General features: G+C 42.1%; 1 protein-coding gene across 13 annotated transcripts in view; it reads right to left on the bottom strand.

Annotated features, from left to right (window-relative positions):
• Positions 1–16,436, bottom strand: part of LOC109411189 (liprin-beta-1) — a 141,176-nt gene that overhangs the window by 38,890 nt on the left and 85,850 nt on the right. For 7 of the 13 annotated variants that reach the window (XM_019684676.3, XM_019684670.3, XM_019684677.3 and 4 more), the window contains exons 3-4: positions 433–1,250; positions 97–321 (exon numbers count right to left, since the gene is read on the bottom strand). In XM_019684676.3, the coding sequence (XP_019540221.2) occupies positions 97–321; positions 433–1,250 (1,043 nt within the window). Of the gene's footprint in view, positions 1–96; positions 322–432; positions 1,251–11,685; positions 12,258–16,436 lie in introns of those variants that run through there. The other 6 variants (XM_019684673.3, XM_029875284.2, XM_019684674.3 and 3 more) reach the window with 5 other exon arrangements.

Below are 16,436 nucleotides of genomic sequence, written 5' to 3' on the forward strand. Positions count from 1 at the left end.
ACAAAACAAAAAGAGGAAAGGAATCGTAAAAGAAAGAAGTGATAAACTTGTAAACTAAAAGAAAAAAAAAGAAAAATAAATAGAAATTCGCGGTACTTTCTGTTTGTCAATCTGGATGCCAACGGTTTTGGCAAATTGGCTTACTCGCTGCAGTAGGTCATCCGCGTTCGACAGGAGCTGGTTCTTTTCGCTCACCGTACGCTCCAGGTCGGTGATCTTGGTGCCCTGCGTTTGCACCTGCTCGGTTAGGACTTTGACCTGCAGGGCCAGGGCTTCCTTGTCCGTTTGCAGCCGACGCAATCGCTCGTCCGTGTCCTGACGCTGCGGGAAATGGGGGCGAAAAAAGAGAGAATTAGTTTCATGGAGACATGGAGGGAATGAGGTTATGAAAGATCGATCGCTAAATTGACGGTTCTTCGCTTCGGTTCCAACCTGACAGTCTTTGCCCCACATGGCCCGGCTGTGTTCGCAGGAGCAACATGGTTGGGGTGGAGGTTGGTAGTACGGTCGGTTGCAGCATCCCCTGGAGCAGGATAGATCCTGGGTGCTGCTCAGCGCTCCGTTGCTGCCATACCGATACAGTTCGGCCTGCTGTCGCCGGTGGTAGTCGATCAACCGTAGCTCCTCTCGGCTGTGGTGGTGGTTGTTCCAATTCCAATAGTAGTGTGGATCCCAATGGGATACGGGGGGCGGTGGTGGAGGTTCCCATATCCCTGGACTCTGTCGGTGGCCATTGTTGTTGTTGTGGTGACTGCTTCCACTGCTGTTGTAGTTGTTGTAGTTGCCCGAGTCGTGTTGATGTTCTTGAAAATTCCAAAACTGATCATTCGATCCTTTGCCACATGTAGATCGCTTACTCGAGGGTTTACCTTTGGAGTTCAAGCTAAGATTGCTTGAGTGGGAGTCATGATGTTGGAGTTCGGACGACGAAGATTTGTCCTTGAGTGAGTGAGTACTTCGGCTTTTGGAGTCTCGTTCATGACGACTTGCTCCGAGGTGACGTCTTCGGTCAAGACTTCCCGTCAATGGACGAGGAGGTTTACCGCATCCAAGAGCTCCCGATGGACTCAATATAGGACTTAGAGGACTCCGGGGCAGGTTTGGATCGGCAATTTGGGTATGACTACGGGTTGATCGGCCTCCAACGGTGGTATGAGAAGTGGATCTACGGTCAGAATCGATCGTAGCTTTTGGAGCTTCTCCACGGTTGTTGACCCAGGTGAAGTCCTCATCACGGCATGTAGATTCATCTAAGAGAAGGAAAAAAAGTCGTTCAAGTTTTCAAAACTTAAAAAAGCGATGAAATCGCAGCCACTAGATCAAGTGAGAGCAGTTTGTTGATACCGATTTCAGATCTATCCAATTTAAAGCGATTAAAAATCTAAATTGCTCCCACAGCATGATAACATCTACCGCACGCCAAACAATCCCGTCACTAGCGTAAATACCCGCGATCCAAAACCCATTGTGTGCCATGGCATCGTAAAACTCCGAGCCACGCGAGCGGTTTTATCATAAATTAACTAATTTCATTCCATTGAGCCCTTTCTTCCGTATCGTGGTCGCCGCCGCCGCCGTTACTCGCCTTTGATGAGACTGCATCAAGTTGAGTTATTTATCGTAGGCCAATATCGAACAGCGGTCGGTAGCCCTTTCTTTTACCACCCACCATCCGGCATCACCCGACATCAACGTCGACGTCGTCTATCTAATTGGTCAGCGTCGGCTAGAGCCCCGGACCCGTGTCCGTCACCCCATTTCACCATGCGGTCCAATTATAAAACTATGTGCCGCGCTGCAACAGGTTTTGTTGAATGGTTTGTTCATCTGGACTGAACCTGGTGCTAGACAACAACGGTGCAGCGCGTTCGGTCATCAACATTGTCGACATTGCATTGTTTGACGTTGATGGGAAAATATTTGCCCGCGTGGTTTGCGGAATTTAATAGAGATTTAAAGTTAATTCGGTGGATTGGAATGCCACGCGGAATTAGCTCACAGCTTTGAAAGTCAAATTCCATGATCTGACATAAGCTTCCAAAGCAGAGTCTAAAACCGGAACAAAAGTGTAATCATATCAGTAGAATGTTGAATAGTTTAGCCCTACCATCTTAGAACTCTCCAGCATAGTAATGCTCCAAAATACATGATAAAAAGCCATTTTATACACTTATTTATGAAATAAAACAGGTATAAGATTCGAGCCATGTCGTCGATGAATGGCTATCATTCACTTCTGTTGGCGGCGTCTGTTGATATCTTGGTGACTAGAAGTGTTTGTTAAGCCAAGCGGAAACAGTGACATATAATTGTTACCTACTCTCGTGTGTTGTTTGTATCAAGGCAAAACACTCACGTGGAAGTGATTGGTACAATTGGAACGGATGTGCAAGCGAACCATAACTAATAAAACGATATTTCAGAAGGCACAAATAGAAATTTCTCTCGGAAACCAGTGTAGTCCATAATAACCCGCTTCGCATATTTAGTTTTGTTGACCAAATTGGTGGAATGTTAGTGAAGTTCATCACTCGGCGTAATAAACATCACTTTCAAGCACTACACACTACACAGTTTGAACACATCAAGAGTTGTGTCCTAGAATATGTATTTTGAAATTTTGAAGATGCTTTGCTTGAGTCTGCATCATTGGTGATCTTCAAGATTTCGTTAAATTTCAAGTGTTGCTAAATGTTAGATGATTATTTCCCAATTAAAGGGGAACGTGCCTCTGAAACCGGCCTTCTAATACCCTTGTCGGAAAACTCAATACCAATAATTGGCATTGGCAAACTAAGTGTTTACTAAAACATGCTACCATTTGACGCCCACTACTGACTGCTCGTCAGTAGCATCATCCAACTGCGACAAAGCTCCAATCAGTTAGACTGATAACAACCGCCTGCCCGCCCTCCGCTTAACAAGCCATCCTTTTCCCTTGCACTGCCTTCCATCTCTGATCTCCATCCCACCCACCAGCTAGTCAGCCAATGAGTTATTTAATTAACAACTTGTGACGATGTGGCCACCCATTCGGCCTGACTAGTTCCGAATTGAACGAATGGAGGTCGCATTGCGGCTCTGATTCCTGCCAGCCTGATTGATACGGAATTATGTCCCATCACATCGTCGGAGTTGGGCTAAACGAAATACTACTTCGCTTGCGCTTGGTAGGTTTCCAATGCCCTATGCCATGTTGACCATTAACGACTGTATAACGACTCTGCACACTACAGATCTTCAAAGGGTTAGAAGTTTGGTGACCCACTTACGGATATTTATCAAATACGGATAAATATCAAAAAATCAAAAATCAAACTGATCCTACACCGATAAATAAGCTGACTTTATATGACAAACCCGATAATGGTGGCTCTAACTGAAATTTTAAGTCAACATACTTGTTTAAAACTGTGTCGAAAAATGGTATAACAAAATTCATGAATCAAGCACAAAATCAGCTGATATTTAGTATTTTTTTTCTATATTTTCACCAGCAAAGCATGATGCAAAAATGTACCGAAGGTATTTTAAGATAAAACATTTGTTTCATACACACAGTAAAAATTTCTTAAAATAACACCGACGAAAACAAAACTGCATAGAAATTGCTGTTCCATTTCACTGAATTGAATATTCTGGTCGACATTTTTGGACTACGGACATCTTCTATATAGCCATGTTGCATGGTGCCTGAAACTCCTCAAAACAGCCACCATCTTGAATTTTGGGCCGCATTCTTGGATTTTCGGTTGCCATCTTGAATATTCTGATCCCCGTGGGCTCCAGACATCTTCCGCATACTAAGCATACTCATATTGTATGGTTTTAGAGCCTAAAATATCCTAAAATAAACGCCATCTTGAGTTTTTGGCCATCATCTTGGACTTCTGGTCGCCATCTTGAATTCTGAGCCCAAATCGTAGATTTTCCGGTCTGCATTAAATTCATTCTGCACATTGTGAAATTGTCAACCATGGTAAAGGTTTCCAAAAAACGTCGAAATTTAATGTGAAGCATGTTGACATTTGGTTAAGTTTAATATATGACCAATTCCACCAGTACTGGTGCGGATCGTTAAAGTGGCTATAACTCCGGAACGCCTCGACCGATCCGGATCATTTTCAACAGTCAACAATACGGTCAAATTCTGGTTCAATTCATGCTAAAACCGATTAAATCGGTGGATAGGAAGTAGCTTGAAAATGAGTGACTTTTTTGTGCACAGACATACAACCATTCAGACACCTAATCAATTCGTCAAACTGAGTTGACTGGCAAACGTTACATGACCTTCCAAGTCGTCATACGAAAATTGTTTTTTTTTTGAGTGCATATATAGCCATTAGGTACACGTTGGTGTACGAGAAAGGCAAAACTTAGGATTTCTTCATGAACTCCTTCAGGGACACCTTCAGAAATTCCTTAAGGTATTCATTCAGAAATTTATCCAGGGATTTCTTAAGGAATTTCTCAATGGACTTCTCTAGGAATTTCTTCTTCGTGATGTCTTGCGAAATACTAATGAAGTCTTCCTCCAAAGATACTTATTAAGATTTTTTTAAGACTTGTTCAAAATAAAAAGCTTCAGGAATTCCTTCCAAGATTCCTAAAAAATCTGACGAATACTACTGCAATGATAAATTCCTCCAGGATTTTCTCCATGGCTTTCTTCGTGGATTTCTCTCGAGATTTCTTCAGGGTTTCCTCCAGAGATTTCACAAGATTCTCGAGAGATGTCTTTAGGGCCTCCTCCATTGATTGTTTCAATGATATGTATTGTCGAGGGTTTCCTCCGGAATTTCTTCAGCGATTCAAAGATTTCTTTAAGGAATTATCCCCCATGCATTTCTTCAAGAATTCCGCTAGACTGTTGTTTCGGTAACTGGGATTCGTATCTGGATTCTTCGCCGTTTAACCAACATGCCGACCGAAATAATATCAATCAACGAACAGTATTTTATCTTGATACAAACCACAAGTTGCACACAGAACTCATACATTGGAAAGATTTTGCTGCAAAACAAGTGCGTTCGAACCGAAATGGGTACAAAGTTACTCTATTGGAGTACCAGTACATCTGGAATTATTCGAATAATTTCTGCAGTTCGAGTATTCTTCCAAGAAATCTTTCAGAACTTCTACTAGAGATTATTCTTAAATTATTCCAGGAATTACAGTAAACACATTTTCTACGGAAAGTTTTCCAAGGTTTCCTTCAATAATACGTCCAGATATTATTGCAAAAAGCGATTACTTGAGGTTTTTTCCGAGGTTTTCTTCGGGGATTCTTCCAGGGATTCGTTCAGAAAACCTTCCATGGATTTCCTTAGAAATTCCTCCAATGATTGCTTCCGGGACTTTTCCTAGGATTCCTTCAGCGATTCTTTCAGCAACTGCTTCAGGGATTATTTAAGGATCTCCGTTAAGCATTCCTCCATGAACTGTTCCGGGGATTCCTTTACGAACTTCTTCTGCGATTGTTTCGAGAACGGGACTCCTACAGGGATTTGTTCAGGGATTTCTTCACGAATTTCTCGAGGAATTTGTCCATGAAGTCCTTCAAGAATTCCTCCAGGCTTTCATCCACGGAATAATTCCTGAAGTCCTCTATAGATACCTCCAGAAATTCCTCCAGAGATATTTTTTTATATTCTTTATTAAAGTGATTTTCCTCCGTAGGAGGGTTCATCACTCCAGAGATGTTTGCAGGTATTTTTCAAGGAATTCCTCTAGAGGCGCTCCAGGAATATCTTCAAGGATTTTTCCAGGAATTCCATCAGGGATTCTTCTAGAAATTCCTTCAGGAAGTTTTCCAGGAATTGCTTCTGGGATTCCTTTACGAATTCCTTTAAGGATTTCTTTAGGAATTGCTTGAGAGATTCCTTCAGGGATTCCTCCAGGAGTTTTTTCAAAGATTTCTCCTGGAATTCATCCAGGGACTCTTACAGGGATTTAGCTCTCCAAGAAATTTATCGGGGATTTTTCTAGGAATCCGTCCAGGAATTCCTTCCGAGATTCTACTAGAAACTTCTGCAAGGATTCTTCCAGAAACTCCTTCAGAGATTCCTCCAGGAATTTCTTCAGGGATTTCTAAAGGAATTCCTGCAGGAATTTATTCAGGCATTCCTCCTGGATATTCTTTAGAGATTCCTGCATGGATTTCTCCAGGAATCTACCCAGGAAATTCCACCAGGAATTCCTTCAGGGATTCCTTCAGATCCTTCAAAAAATTCACCAGGAATTCCATAAGGGATTACATCAGGGATTCTTCCGAAAACTCCTTCAGGAATAGCTTCAGGAATTTCTCCAGGTATTCCTTCAGGAACTCCTCCAGGCATTCCTTCAGGAATTCCTCTAAGGATTTCTTCAGGAATTTCATTAGGGATTCCTTCAGAAATTCCGCCGGGGATTCCATCAGGAATTCTTCCAGAGATTCCTTCAGGTCGTCCAGAGATTTCTCCAGGAATTTATTCAGAAATTCCTTCATGAATTCCTTCAGAAATTCCCTCAAGAATTGCTTTATAAATTCCTTCAGGGATTCCTTCAGAAATTCTTTCAGGGATTTTTAAGGAATTTCTTCAGGGATTCATTCAGAAATTCCTTCAGGAAGTCTTCCAGCGATTCCTTCAGGAATTCCTTCAAGGATTCCATCAGGAATTCCCTCATGGATTCCTCCAGGATTCCTGCAGAGATTTCTTCAGGAATTGCTTCAGGGATACCTTCAGGGATTTATCCAGGAATTCCTTCAGGAATTCCTCCAGTATTGCTTAAGGAATTCCTTCAGGGATTTCTTCGGTGATTCCTTTAAGAATTTCTTCAAGGATTCCTTCAGGAATTGCTTCCGAGATTCCATCTCTCAGATCATCTCTTGTTTATTATATTCTATTATATTATTATGTCTAATTCTGTCCTTTTTCCCCTACAAATTAAAAATACAAAAAAATATCAGACTTTTGAACAACTTTGCATGGTTTTTTATTGAAATTCATCTGACATTCTTGAATATTTTTAATTTATAGGGTATATTGGATAAAATGAGACAACATCACTGAATGTGATGGACAAGAGATGATCTGTTTAGGGTTTCTCCATTCAGTATCACGACTTTTGAATGGCTTTGCATGGTTTTTTGTTGAAATTAATTTGAAATTCTCAAATATTCCTTATTTATAGGGGATATTGGACAAAATGGGACATCATCTCTGAATGTGATGGACAAGACACAACCCGTTTGGCGTTTCTCCATGCAGTAGCATGACTTTTTAACGACTTTGCATGGTTTTTGCCTTTCTCGTAGGTACACCAAGTGTACTGGAAAGGCTATATGTTCACTCCAAAAATGACTTTTTGATAGGAGGTCCGGAGGGTCGAGTCACATATACCAATCAACTCAGCTCGACGAGTTGAGGTGATGTCTGTGTGTGTATGTGTGTGTGTATGTGTGTATGTGTGTGGACAAAAAAAATCACATCACTTTTTTGAACTAAACCTCAACCGATTTTAATGACCGACGGTTCATTCGACGCGGAATCTGGTCCCATTGTTTCCTATGAAAAATGGTTCGGATCGGTCCAGCCGTTCCGGAGTTATGGCCATTTAGGTGTTCCGGACCGGTACCTTAGAAAGAGGGCAGACATGAAAACGCTACAAACCAATCCATGCGACATATCAAACTACTGCATTTTCGATGACTTGATGAACAGTCTCAGACCATATCTGAACCGGTAGTGTCCCGGAACCGGTTCCGGGTGTCCCGCCGGAAGTGGCCAAACATAAAAGTGTTTACTTCATGTATGCGACATACCAAACCGCGGCTTTTTCGATAACCTAATGAACAGTAAGAAGGTAAACATTCTCAGACCATATCGTAACCGGTAGTGTTCCGGAACCGGTTCCAGATGTTCCACTGGACGTGGCCAAGTATAAAAGTTAACCAAACCCATGCATGCGACATATCAAATAGCGGTTTTTTTGATATCCTAATCAACGGTAAGCAGGAAACTATTCTCAGAACATATCTGAACCGGTAGTGATCCGGAACCAGTTCCACGTGTCCCACCGGAAATGACCAAATAAAAAAGTGAACCAAACCCATGTATACTACACATCAAATCGCGGATGTTTAGGTATCTTGATTTGGCAAAAATGTTTCCGGCCATATTTGGGACAACCGGTAGTCACAACCGATTACGGGAACCACATCGGACGTGGTCAAATGTAAAGGAGAGCCAAATCGATAAATGCGACACATTAAATGACTTTTTTTAGTAAACTGATAAATGGTTAACAAGAAAAACAATCATAGGCCATACTTTGGAAAATCAATAGTGTGCCGAAACCGGTTGCAGGTGTCCCGTCGGAAGTGGTCTAATGTAGAACGGAACCGAACCGTCAATTCGCGACTTGGAAAACTGATTAACAATTTGCATGAAACTATCTAAGACCACATCAGGGACAATCGGTAAGTGGTAAAATGTGAACCGAGTGTGCCTTGGAAAGTGGTAAAATCTGAAATTGAACCCAAACCCATGCGTGTGGTACCATAAAACCACGCCAATTCGACAATGATTGCTGTCAAATTACCTGGGTAAACTTTTAATTCGATAAACTAACTCTTTTTTAGTTTTTGTTTAGATTGTAGGATTTGTTTTTGAACACAAATCTTACTACGAAAGTAAATAAATTCAATGCAAGCGATAAATATGTGTAAGAGAACAAAATTAAAAAAAAAAAATAAACCCACATACAAACAGACGTCTCACTATACTCACTACCTATCGTTCTTGGTTTCAACGGTCAATAAAAAGTAGCCTGATATTATTCAGCTCTGCTTATACGTTGAACATAAAGTCGGACTATGTGCCATCAATAAGTTTTAAGTCAATTCAATGATGACTTTGATAAAATGCTTGCTTTTCTTTTAAAATATCAGGATTCAGGAACACTTTGACTTACGTCGACGGAAATATTGTGCGAACATATTCGACGAGAAAGGCACTATCACCATTAGGTGGATTAATTTGGTTTTTTTTTTGTTCAAATTCATCCGAAATTCTCAAATATTCTCATTTTATAGGGGATATTTGACAAAATGAGACACTTATTGTGATTAAAAGTGAAAAAAAAAGTACTAAATCAAGTTGTCTAACATTGTTACATGTTTTTTGAAATATACAGGTTTCCTCCCAACGTTTTTGGATTTATGTTTGATATATTCAAATATTTCTGACAAATTTAGGGAAAAATGGCCAAAATGAGACACTTGGCGATGTTTTTCAGGAAAGGGTTTGGTACCATTCGATTCCCCGGAGTTTTTTTGCTTTGGAATGGGTATCTGTCGTTTGCTTAGCGGCCGGAAGTGAACTACGTCCGTTTTTTTTTTGCTCGAATTTGTACGACTGCTGGCTGGAGTAAGTAATGCTGCAGTATAGAACCCGACAGAATGAGGAACGATATAACCAGAAGCGGAAATAGCAAACTCGTCTGTTTGTGCCCTTCCCACGAAACACGGAAGCTTTGTGCTGTGATCCGAAATAAGCAGGGATAAGGACAAACGGATGTGAGATGATCAATGGAGGCAATCAGCACTTCAATGAGCACCTGAATGGCGTGAAGAACATAGGCTTAAGAGATCATGGCAAACGGCTACGGAGGAAACGGCTACGCCAATACAGCAGAGGACGGAATGGGCTCGTGGAAAGTTATCAATTCGGCTTCATCGACGGCCGATCGAAAACGGACCAGATCTTCACAGTACGGCAAATACTCCAGAAATGCTTTGACTACTAGGTCCCAACGTATCGCTCGTTCATCAACTTCAAGGTGGCATTCAACAGTATCGATCGCATACAGCTGTGGAAAATAATGGTCAAAGTAACGATGGACGATGTGTAAAATTGCGTAAGGGTTTCGGTTTCATCAATTGATGTGGTTTGCGGACCACATGGATATTATCGCCTGAACACTTGGAACAGTTGTAGAGCTATACATCCCCCTGCAACGTGAAGTAGTAAATATCAGACTGGTAGTTGATGCTAGTAGACGAAACTGAACACGACAGGATTCGTCTAGGAAGTACGGCTTTAATAGACGGGATACATTTGAGACACAGTGGAGGAATTGGGTTTTTAAATTTTGAAAAATGTATTGATATTTTGATTTTATACGGAAGTGCACCTTTTTCTGATCCACTATGATTTTTTCAGATTTTCAGAACTTTATTTTGATACCTAAAATCAATTTCAAAGAGATTTTTTGAAATCACCTTTTGACAGCTAAGCAACTGCTTAACAGCTGCGCCCAGTACAAAATACGAGGAGAGGTGATTCGACAAATCGCTCCCATACAAACTTCAAATTGATTTTTAAATAGGTTCCCGGGCACCAAAATTGATGAAAATTTGGATTTTGGCTCAGTTTGACATGCAGATTTAGTGGAGCGGACCTGGTGTGGTGGTTAGAACACTTGACTATTACGCCGAGGACCTGGGATCGAATCCCACTCCCGACAAACTCGCAAAATGTGAGTTCTTCCTTCGGAAGGGAAGTAAAGCGTGGGTCCCGAGATGAACTAGCCTAGGGCTAAAAATCTCGTTAATACAGATAAAAAAAAAAAAAAAACCTGCAGATTTAGAATATGGAATTGTCTCAACACCGCTAAAAAGCCAATTCGTACACATAGCATCCTTTGTTTGTGGCGGAGAAGGATAAATCATGAGCACGCTGCACTCTACGACGAACCCAACATCCAGAAGGCAGTCTAAGCCGGAAAGATATGTGGACAGGGTATTGTAAGAAGGCCGGACACCAACCCTGCAAATTCGGTATCAGCTACTGATCGGTTTTACACAGGAAGGCGTCGTGTGCAGAGAGCGTGATGGGCGGACCAGCTGGAGCGTGATCTGGCGAGCATTGAGCGTTATGGAGAATGGAGAGCGGCAGCCACAAACTGAGTATTGTGGCGTACTATTGTTGTTTTTGTGTTATTTTGCTTATAAGGCAATCCATGAAACAGATGCGATCAGCTGATTTTCCTTGTTTACCATGTATTTTTGACATTCGTCGATCGGGGTGACAGTTGAATACAAAGGAATTTGTTAAGCACCGAGAACACTCGACGAAAATTTGGTAAGCTGCACATACACTGTGTTTACAATTTTAGCTGTCACCCCCATCGCGATATGTCCTCATGGATTGCCTTATAGCGTTTCCCGCTAAGCATCCTAACTTATTTTCTTGTTATTGGTTGATGTTGTTCTATCTCTTCGTGATAGTACCAAGCTTTTATTATTCAGGTATCAACGTTTGATGGGCTTTGTAACTCAGATAGATATTTAGCATTTAAAGATCGTTTCCTTTCGAATTATTTGAAGGAATACATAGTTTGCATTATTCACAACATACTCAGCAACGACCACACCCTCTCTATGTCTTTACCCTGAGTAAATCACTGTAAAGCACAATGAATCACAACGTAAAACCCGTTCCCAAATGCAAATGACCTGTCAAAGACCAATCCCATCCAATGCAGTCAACTGAACGACAACAACATTAGCAACAACAGCAACGACGACGTTCTCTTCGTATATTGCATTGCATACAAATGCATTGCCATGCTTCAACGGCTTGATCTAGGTCGCTGACGACGACGTCGTTGCCGTTGCATGTTCGTCACGAAATTCACCTGCTCTCCGTCTGCGGCACTTCCTCCGCCGTCGCCGGCGCAGCAGACGTTCCGGTGACGCAGACACCGATCGCAAGATCGGCGACTTGTCTCTGTAGTAGGACGATCGTTCCTCGTCTTCTTCGCCGTCGTCGATGTAGAGAATGCCCTCATCAACTGAGGCGCTGCTTGCGTTCCAAGAGTTCTTGTGTAGCGTGGAGTTGGAAGAGCTGCCGCCTGCGGTGCTACTGTTGCTATCGATGGGACGTAGATCTTCCCGGGAGGCTGCTGCGGGTTCATCGTCGAATTCTTCCATGCGAGAATAGAGGAACTCCTGGGAGGGCGTTCTGGGTGGATGATCGCGATCGGGACTGTTGGTTCTTGCAGGGGGAACTGGTGGCAGGGGTAGATCCGAGAAGAACTCCGAATCGCTGCTGTCGCTCTGGCTGCGCTCCCGGATGGTGCTCAACCGGTGGAAGTCGGCGCTGCGGGAAGCCCCCGGCCACTGCAGGTGATGATGCGGATCTTCGTCGGCTTCCATTAGGAGAGTGGCTTGTTGCGCAGCGAGCTAATTAATTTGGCTGCTTGGGTGTCTACGGTGTTGCACCACACAAAAAAATATCAGAACAAACAAATCACAAGCACAGCTCGGTGATCACGTAAAAATCAACTAACACAAGACACACGTTTCTTCGTCTGTTGATGGTTTATTTATATTCACAGACAACATTTCTATGCTTGCGCGTGACTAACGGAGGCGACAAAGTCGTGAAGCTATGCACTGCGTAAACGCCAACTGTGAAAACACAACGCAAACAAACGAACTTTATATCACTTTCTGCGCGATTAAGTCCTGAACCCGGGGAACGTCACCACTAGAATCAGGTCCGAATCGCTTTAGCCAACAAGTAGAACACGAAGTTCTACCGCGCGGGATGATCTGGCTATTTGGCTGGCGGCCCCGTGTGTCTGGCCCCAAAGATGAACGCACAGTTATAAATATTTTTCGCAACACGCGCGTCTCGCGGCGATCTCCGTCAGTCAAAAAAAAAACTTGAAATAATGGGGCGCCTGACGTCGGATTGTGCGCGAGATCTTCCTCTATCTAGATATACACAAATCAACGCGCGTTGTGTTGTCGTGTCCCATCTGACTGACTTGTATCCGAGACTGACTACCAAACTGACTGACGATTGAGCGAATGTGACTTCGCTTCAAACGATTACGACGACGTCGCCGCGCCGGGTCGGGACTCTCTCACATCGCTCACCACCGAGGTGTTTTCCCTTGTTAGTTGACGGTATGCCTAACAGCAGCGCAGCGGTGCGCGATTCGTGTGGACATGTGTTGTATCGAGATGGTCGGCGGTGATGTGCTGGTGATGCATATTGGATTGATTGGGGGACAACAAACTGCAATCGCGAGGTCAGAGATGGGTTCAAAGTTACCTTTGGAGCCAGTAGGTTGAGAGCGGCGATGATAAGCGGCATGCATGGACGGCAAAGGTGGAATGGTCGTCGATCATGAATGAGCTGTGCATTCGAAGAATTGAGCGGTGACTAAATGTGATTTTTTGGTCTGTTAGACGAGAGCAAATAAGAGCCAATACGACTGGTGAGACTGTGTTTGATTGCGAATTGCGATGATAAACGCTATAGCACATACAAACTTGTTGATATTCTGAGCAGTAAAGCAATTGATATTGAAGTCTGGTTGGTGTGTAAACATCTACACATTGCTCAGAAATGTACATTAGATTATTTTTAACACCACGGGTGGTTATTTTTGGTATCATATGAATGCGGCAACTGATATTTTTTATTGTACACAATTTGTTTACAATTAATGCTACGTTCACAAGGGGCTGTTCATAAACCACGTAGACCAAAATTTGGTCATCTCAGACCCCCCTCCCCCTCGTAGACTTTTGTCCATACAAAAATTTTGAAATTTGTATGAAGCGTAGACTATGGCCAGACCCCCCCTCCCCACAAAAAGTCAACGTGGTTTATGAACAGCCCCAATGCCCTCTATACTAAAAAAGTAATACATAGCGAGATGATATCCTATATCAAAAAAGGTGTTAACACTACGCTGAACGTAATTTTTTCAGAAAATTTTCTGTAAAATTCTGGTGAGAACCATGGTATTGTAAACCGGGGTAAATTGATCTCCGGCTCGAAATTGATCAAACTTTTTTTTCGTTATATAAACATTACCTTCAATAGTTTCCTAACAAACATCATTTAGTATTTGATGTCAACAGCATGATAATTTAAAGGGCATTATTTAAAGAAGTTATGATTGTCAGAAGGCCGGCACCACAGGCACGTTATCCATATTTAGGTCATTTGTGCCAATTTCAACCCGGTTTACGGTAATTATTGTTTAATTGGGATGTTTGTGATATTCTAGGAGACTTTTGGTGTAAATATTAAAGCATTCGTATATAATCTTCATTCCCGTTTGGATTTTAACCGGAGTTTTTTTTTTGATATTCCTTCAGAATTCGGGAATATCATCAATAGTTTCATCTTGGGTTTTTTCGTGATTCTTCATGGAATGCCTTCTGGGAATCCTCTAATCGTTTTTACGGTATATCTACATGAGTTGCTTTTGAAATTCTTTCAGGGGGTCTTTCTGGAAGCTCCCCAAGAATTCCCAAGGGTTCCCCGGAACACTTCTAGAATCACCTTGGGAAGCTCCCGGGGAGTTGCTTCAGAAGTTACCAGACATTTTTTCCCTTAATTCCTTGGAATTTCTAATGCAGTTGCCAGGCCATTTCTCCAAGATTTACCAGAGAATCTCTCAAGGAGTCTCCGGGAAATCCTCCTGAAATCTCCAGGGAAATCTTCCGGGAGTTTTCTGGGAATCCCCCCCACGACTTCTCCGTAAGTAAAAAGGAAATTCCTTCAGAGTCTCCCCAAGCATTCCTACTACATTTGTGCAAAAATATCTCCAAGATTTCATAGAAATTAATACATAAATCCACTGCAAATCCCCTCTAAGATTTCCACGAAATTTACTCCAGGAGTTCACCAAGAAGTCCTTTAGAAATAATACAAGATTCTGTCAAGGATTTCTCAGGGTTTTTTTCCTGGATTTTCCCAAAAATGCCTAATAGAGTTCATCGGAAAATTTCCACGAGTTCCAAAAAAATCTCCATTAGTTCTTTTGGAATTCCAGAGGTTCACTGGAAATTCCTCCAGGAATTCTTTGAGAATTCCTCCAGGACTTCCCCTGCAATTTCTTTAGAATTTATCCAGGAATCCCTCCAGGAGTTTCCTGGGAATTCCTTCAGGAGTTTTTCGGGAATTCCTCCAGAAGTTTTCGCGGTATTGCTCCAGGAGTTCCTCAGATATATACCTTAAGAAGTTCTTCGGGAATTCCTCTGTGAGTTTTTGGAAAATTCTCAAGCAGTTCCTCAAGATTTTCGCAAAGAGTACCCCGGATATTTCTTCAAGAGTTGCTTGAGAATTCCTTCGGGACCCGGAAAACGTCAACCAAATCTCAGCTGAACATTATCTGTAAATGGCATTCTAGTGCAGGGATTGAGAGTGTATGAGGTTGGTGTCAGGTACCTGGAGCTTGTCTCATTGAGATGTTTCATTGAGACTCGCAAAGCTAATGTGATGTGCACCAACATCGCGAGTCTCAAGCTCAGGGAATTTTCATGTGCTCACAGCCAACTTTTCTCAATCTCGTATTGAGATTTGTACGTACAGATACTCTGTTCGGGAGGATCTCAGGAAATTCGGAAAATTCTTCCAGTAGTTTCTCATGCATTCCTCCAGGAGTTTCCCAAGAATTCTCTCAGGAGATTCTCAGAAATTTCTACAAAAAAAACTCGAGAAATTCTCCTGGAGTTTCTAAAGAATTGCTTTAGGATTTCTATGAGATTTCCTCTAGCAGATCCACAGGAATTCCTCCAGAAAGTGGAGCGGATCTGGTGTGATAGTTAAAGCCCGTGACTGTCACGCCGATGACCTGGGATCGAATCCCACTCCCGACATACTTACAAAATGTGAGTTCTTCCTTCGGAAGAGAAGTAAAGCGTGAGTCCCGAGATAAACTAGCCTAGGGCTAAAAATCTCGTTAATACAGATAAAACCCCAAATTAATCCACCTAGAGGTGATAGTGCCTTTCTCGACGTATATGTTCTCACGATCTTTCCGTCGACGTAAGTCAAAGTGTTCCTGAATCCTGATATTTTTAAGAAAAGCAAGCATTTTATCAAAGCCATCATTGAATTGACTTAAAACTTATTGATGGCACATACTCCAACGTTGTGTTCAGCGTAAAAGCAGAGCTGAATAATATCAGATTTCTCAGTTGACTGCTTGAGTACCTTCACTAACATTGGAAGCTGATCAATATCAAGACGATACTAACAAGCTAAGATATAACTTTTTACACATTCACAGATCACTTTGCGGTCTTCGATAAAGTTTTTTTTTGCACATTCTAGGTTATATTTTATTGACCGTTAAAAATAAGAACGTAGTGAGTATAGTGAGACGTCTGTTTGTATGTGGGTTTAATATGTCAAGATTTTGTTCTCTTACACATATTTATCGCTTGCATTGATTTCATTTACTTTCGTAGTTCCGCCGAAGCATCAAACGCTGGTTGTGAAACCCTACCAGTAGTCTCTAATGTGGTATGAGCCTGTTTTCTAGTTAACCGTTCCTCAGGTTATTAAAAAAGCCGTCATGTGATGTGTCGTATGGTACATTTGGTTACTTTCCGGAACAGGTTCCGGAGCACCACC

This window comes from Aedes albopictus, chromosome 3, assembly GCF_035046485.1.
Source record: "Aedes albopictus strain Foshan chromosome 3, AalbF5, whole genome shotgun sequence".
In the NCBI taxonomy this organism is placed as follows: Eukaryota; Metazoa; Arthropoda; class Insecta; order Diptera; family Culicidae; genus Aedes; species Aedes albopictus.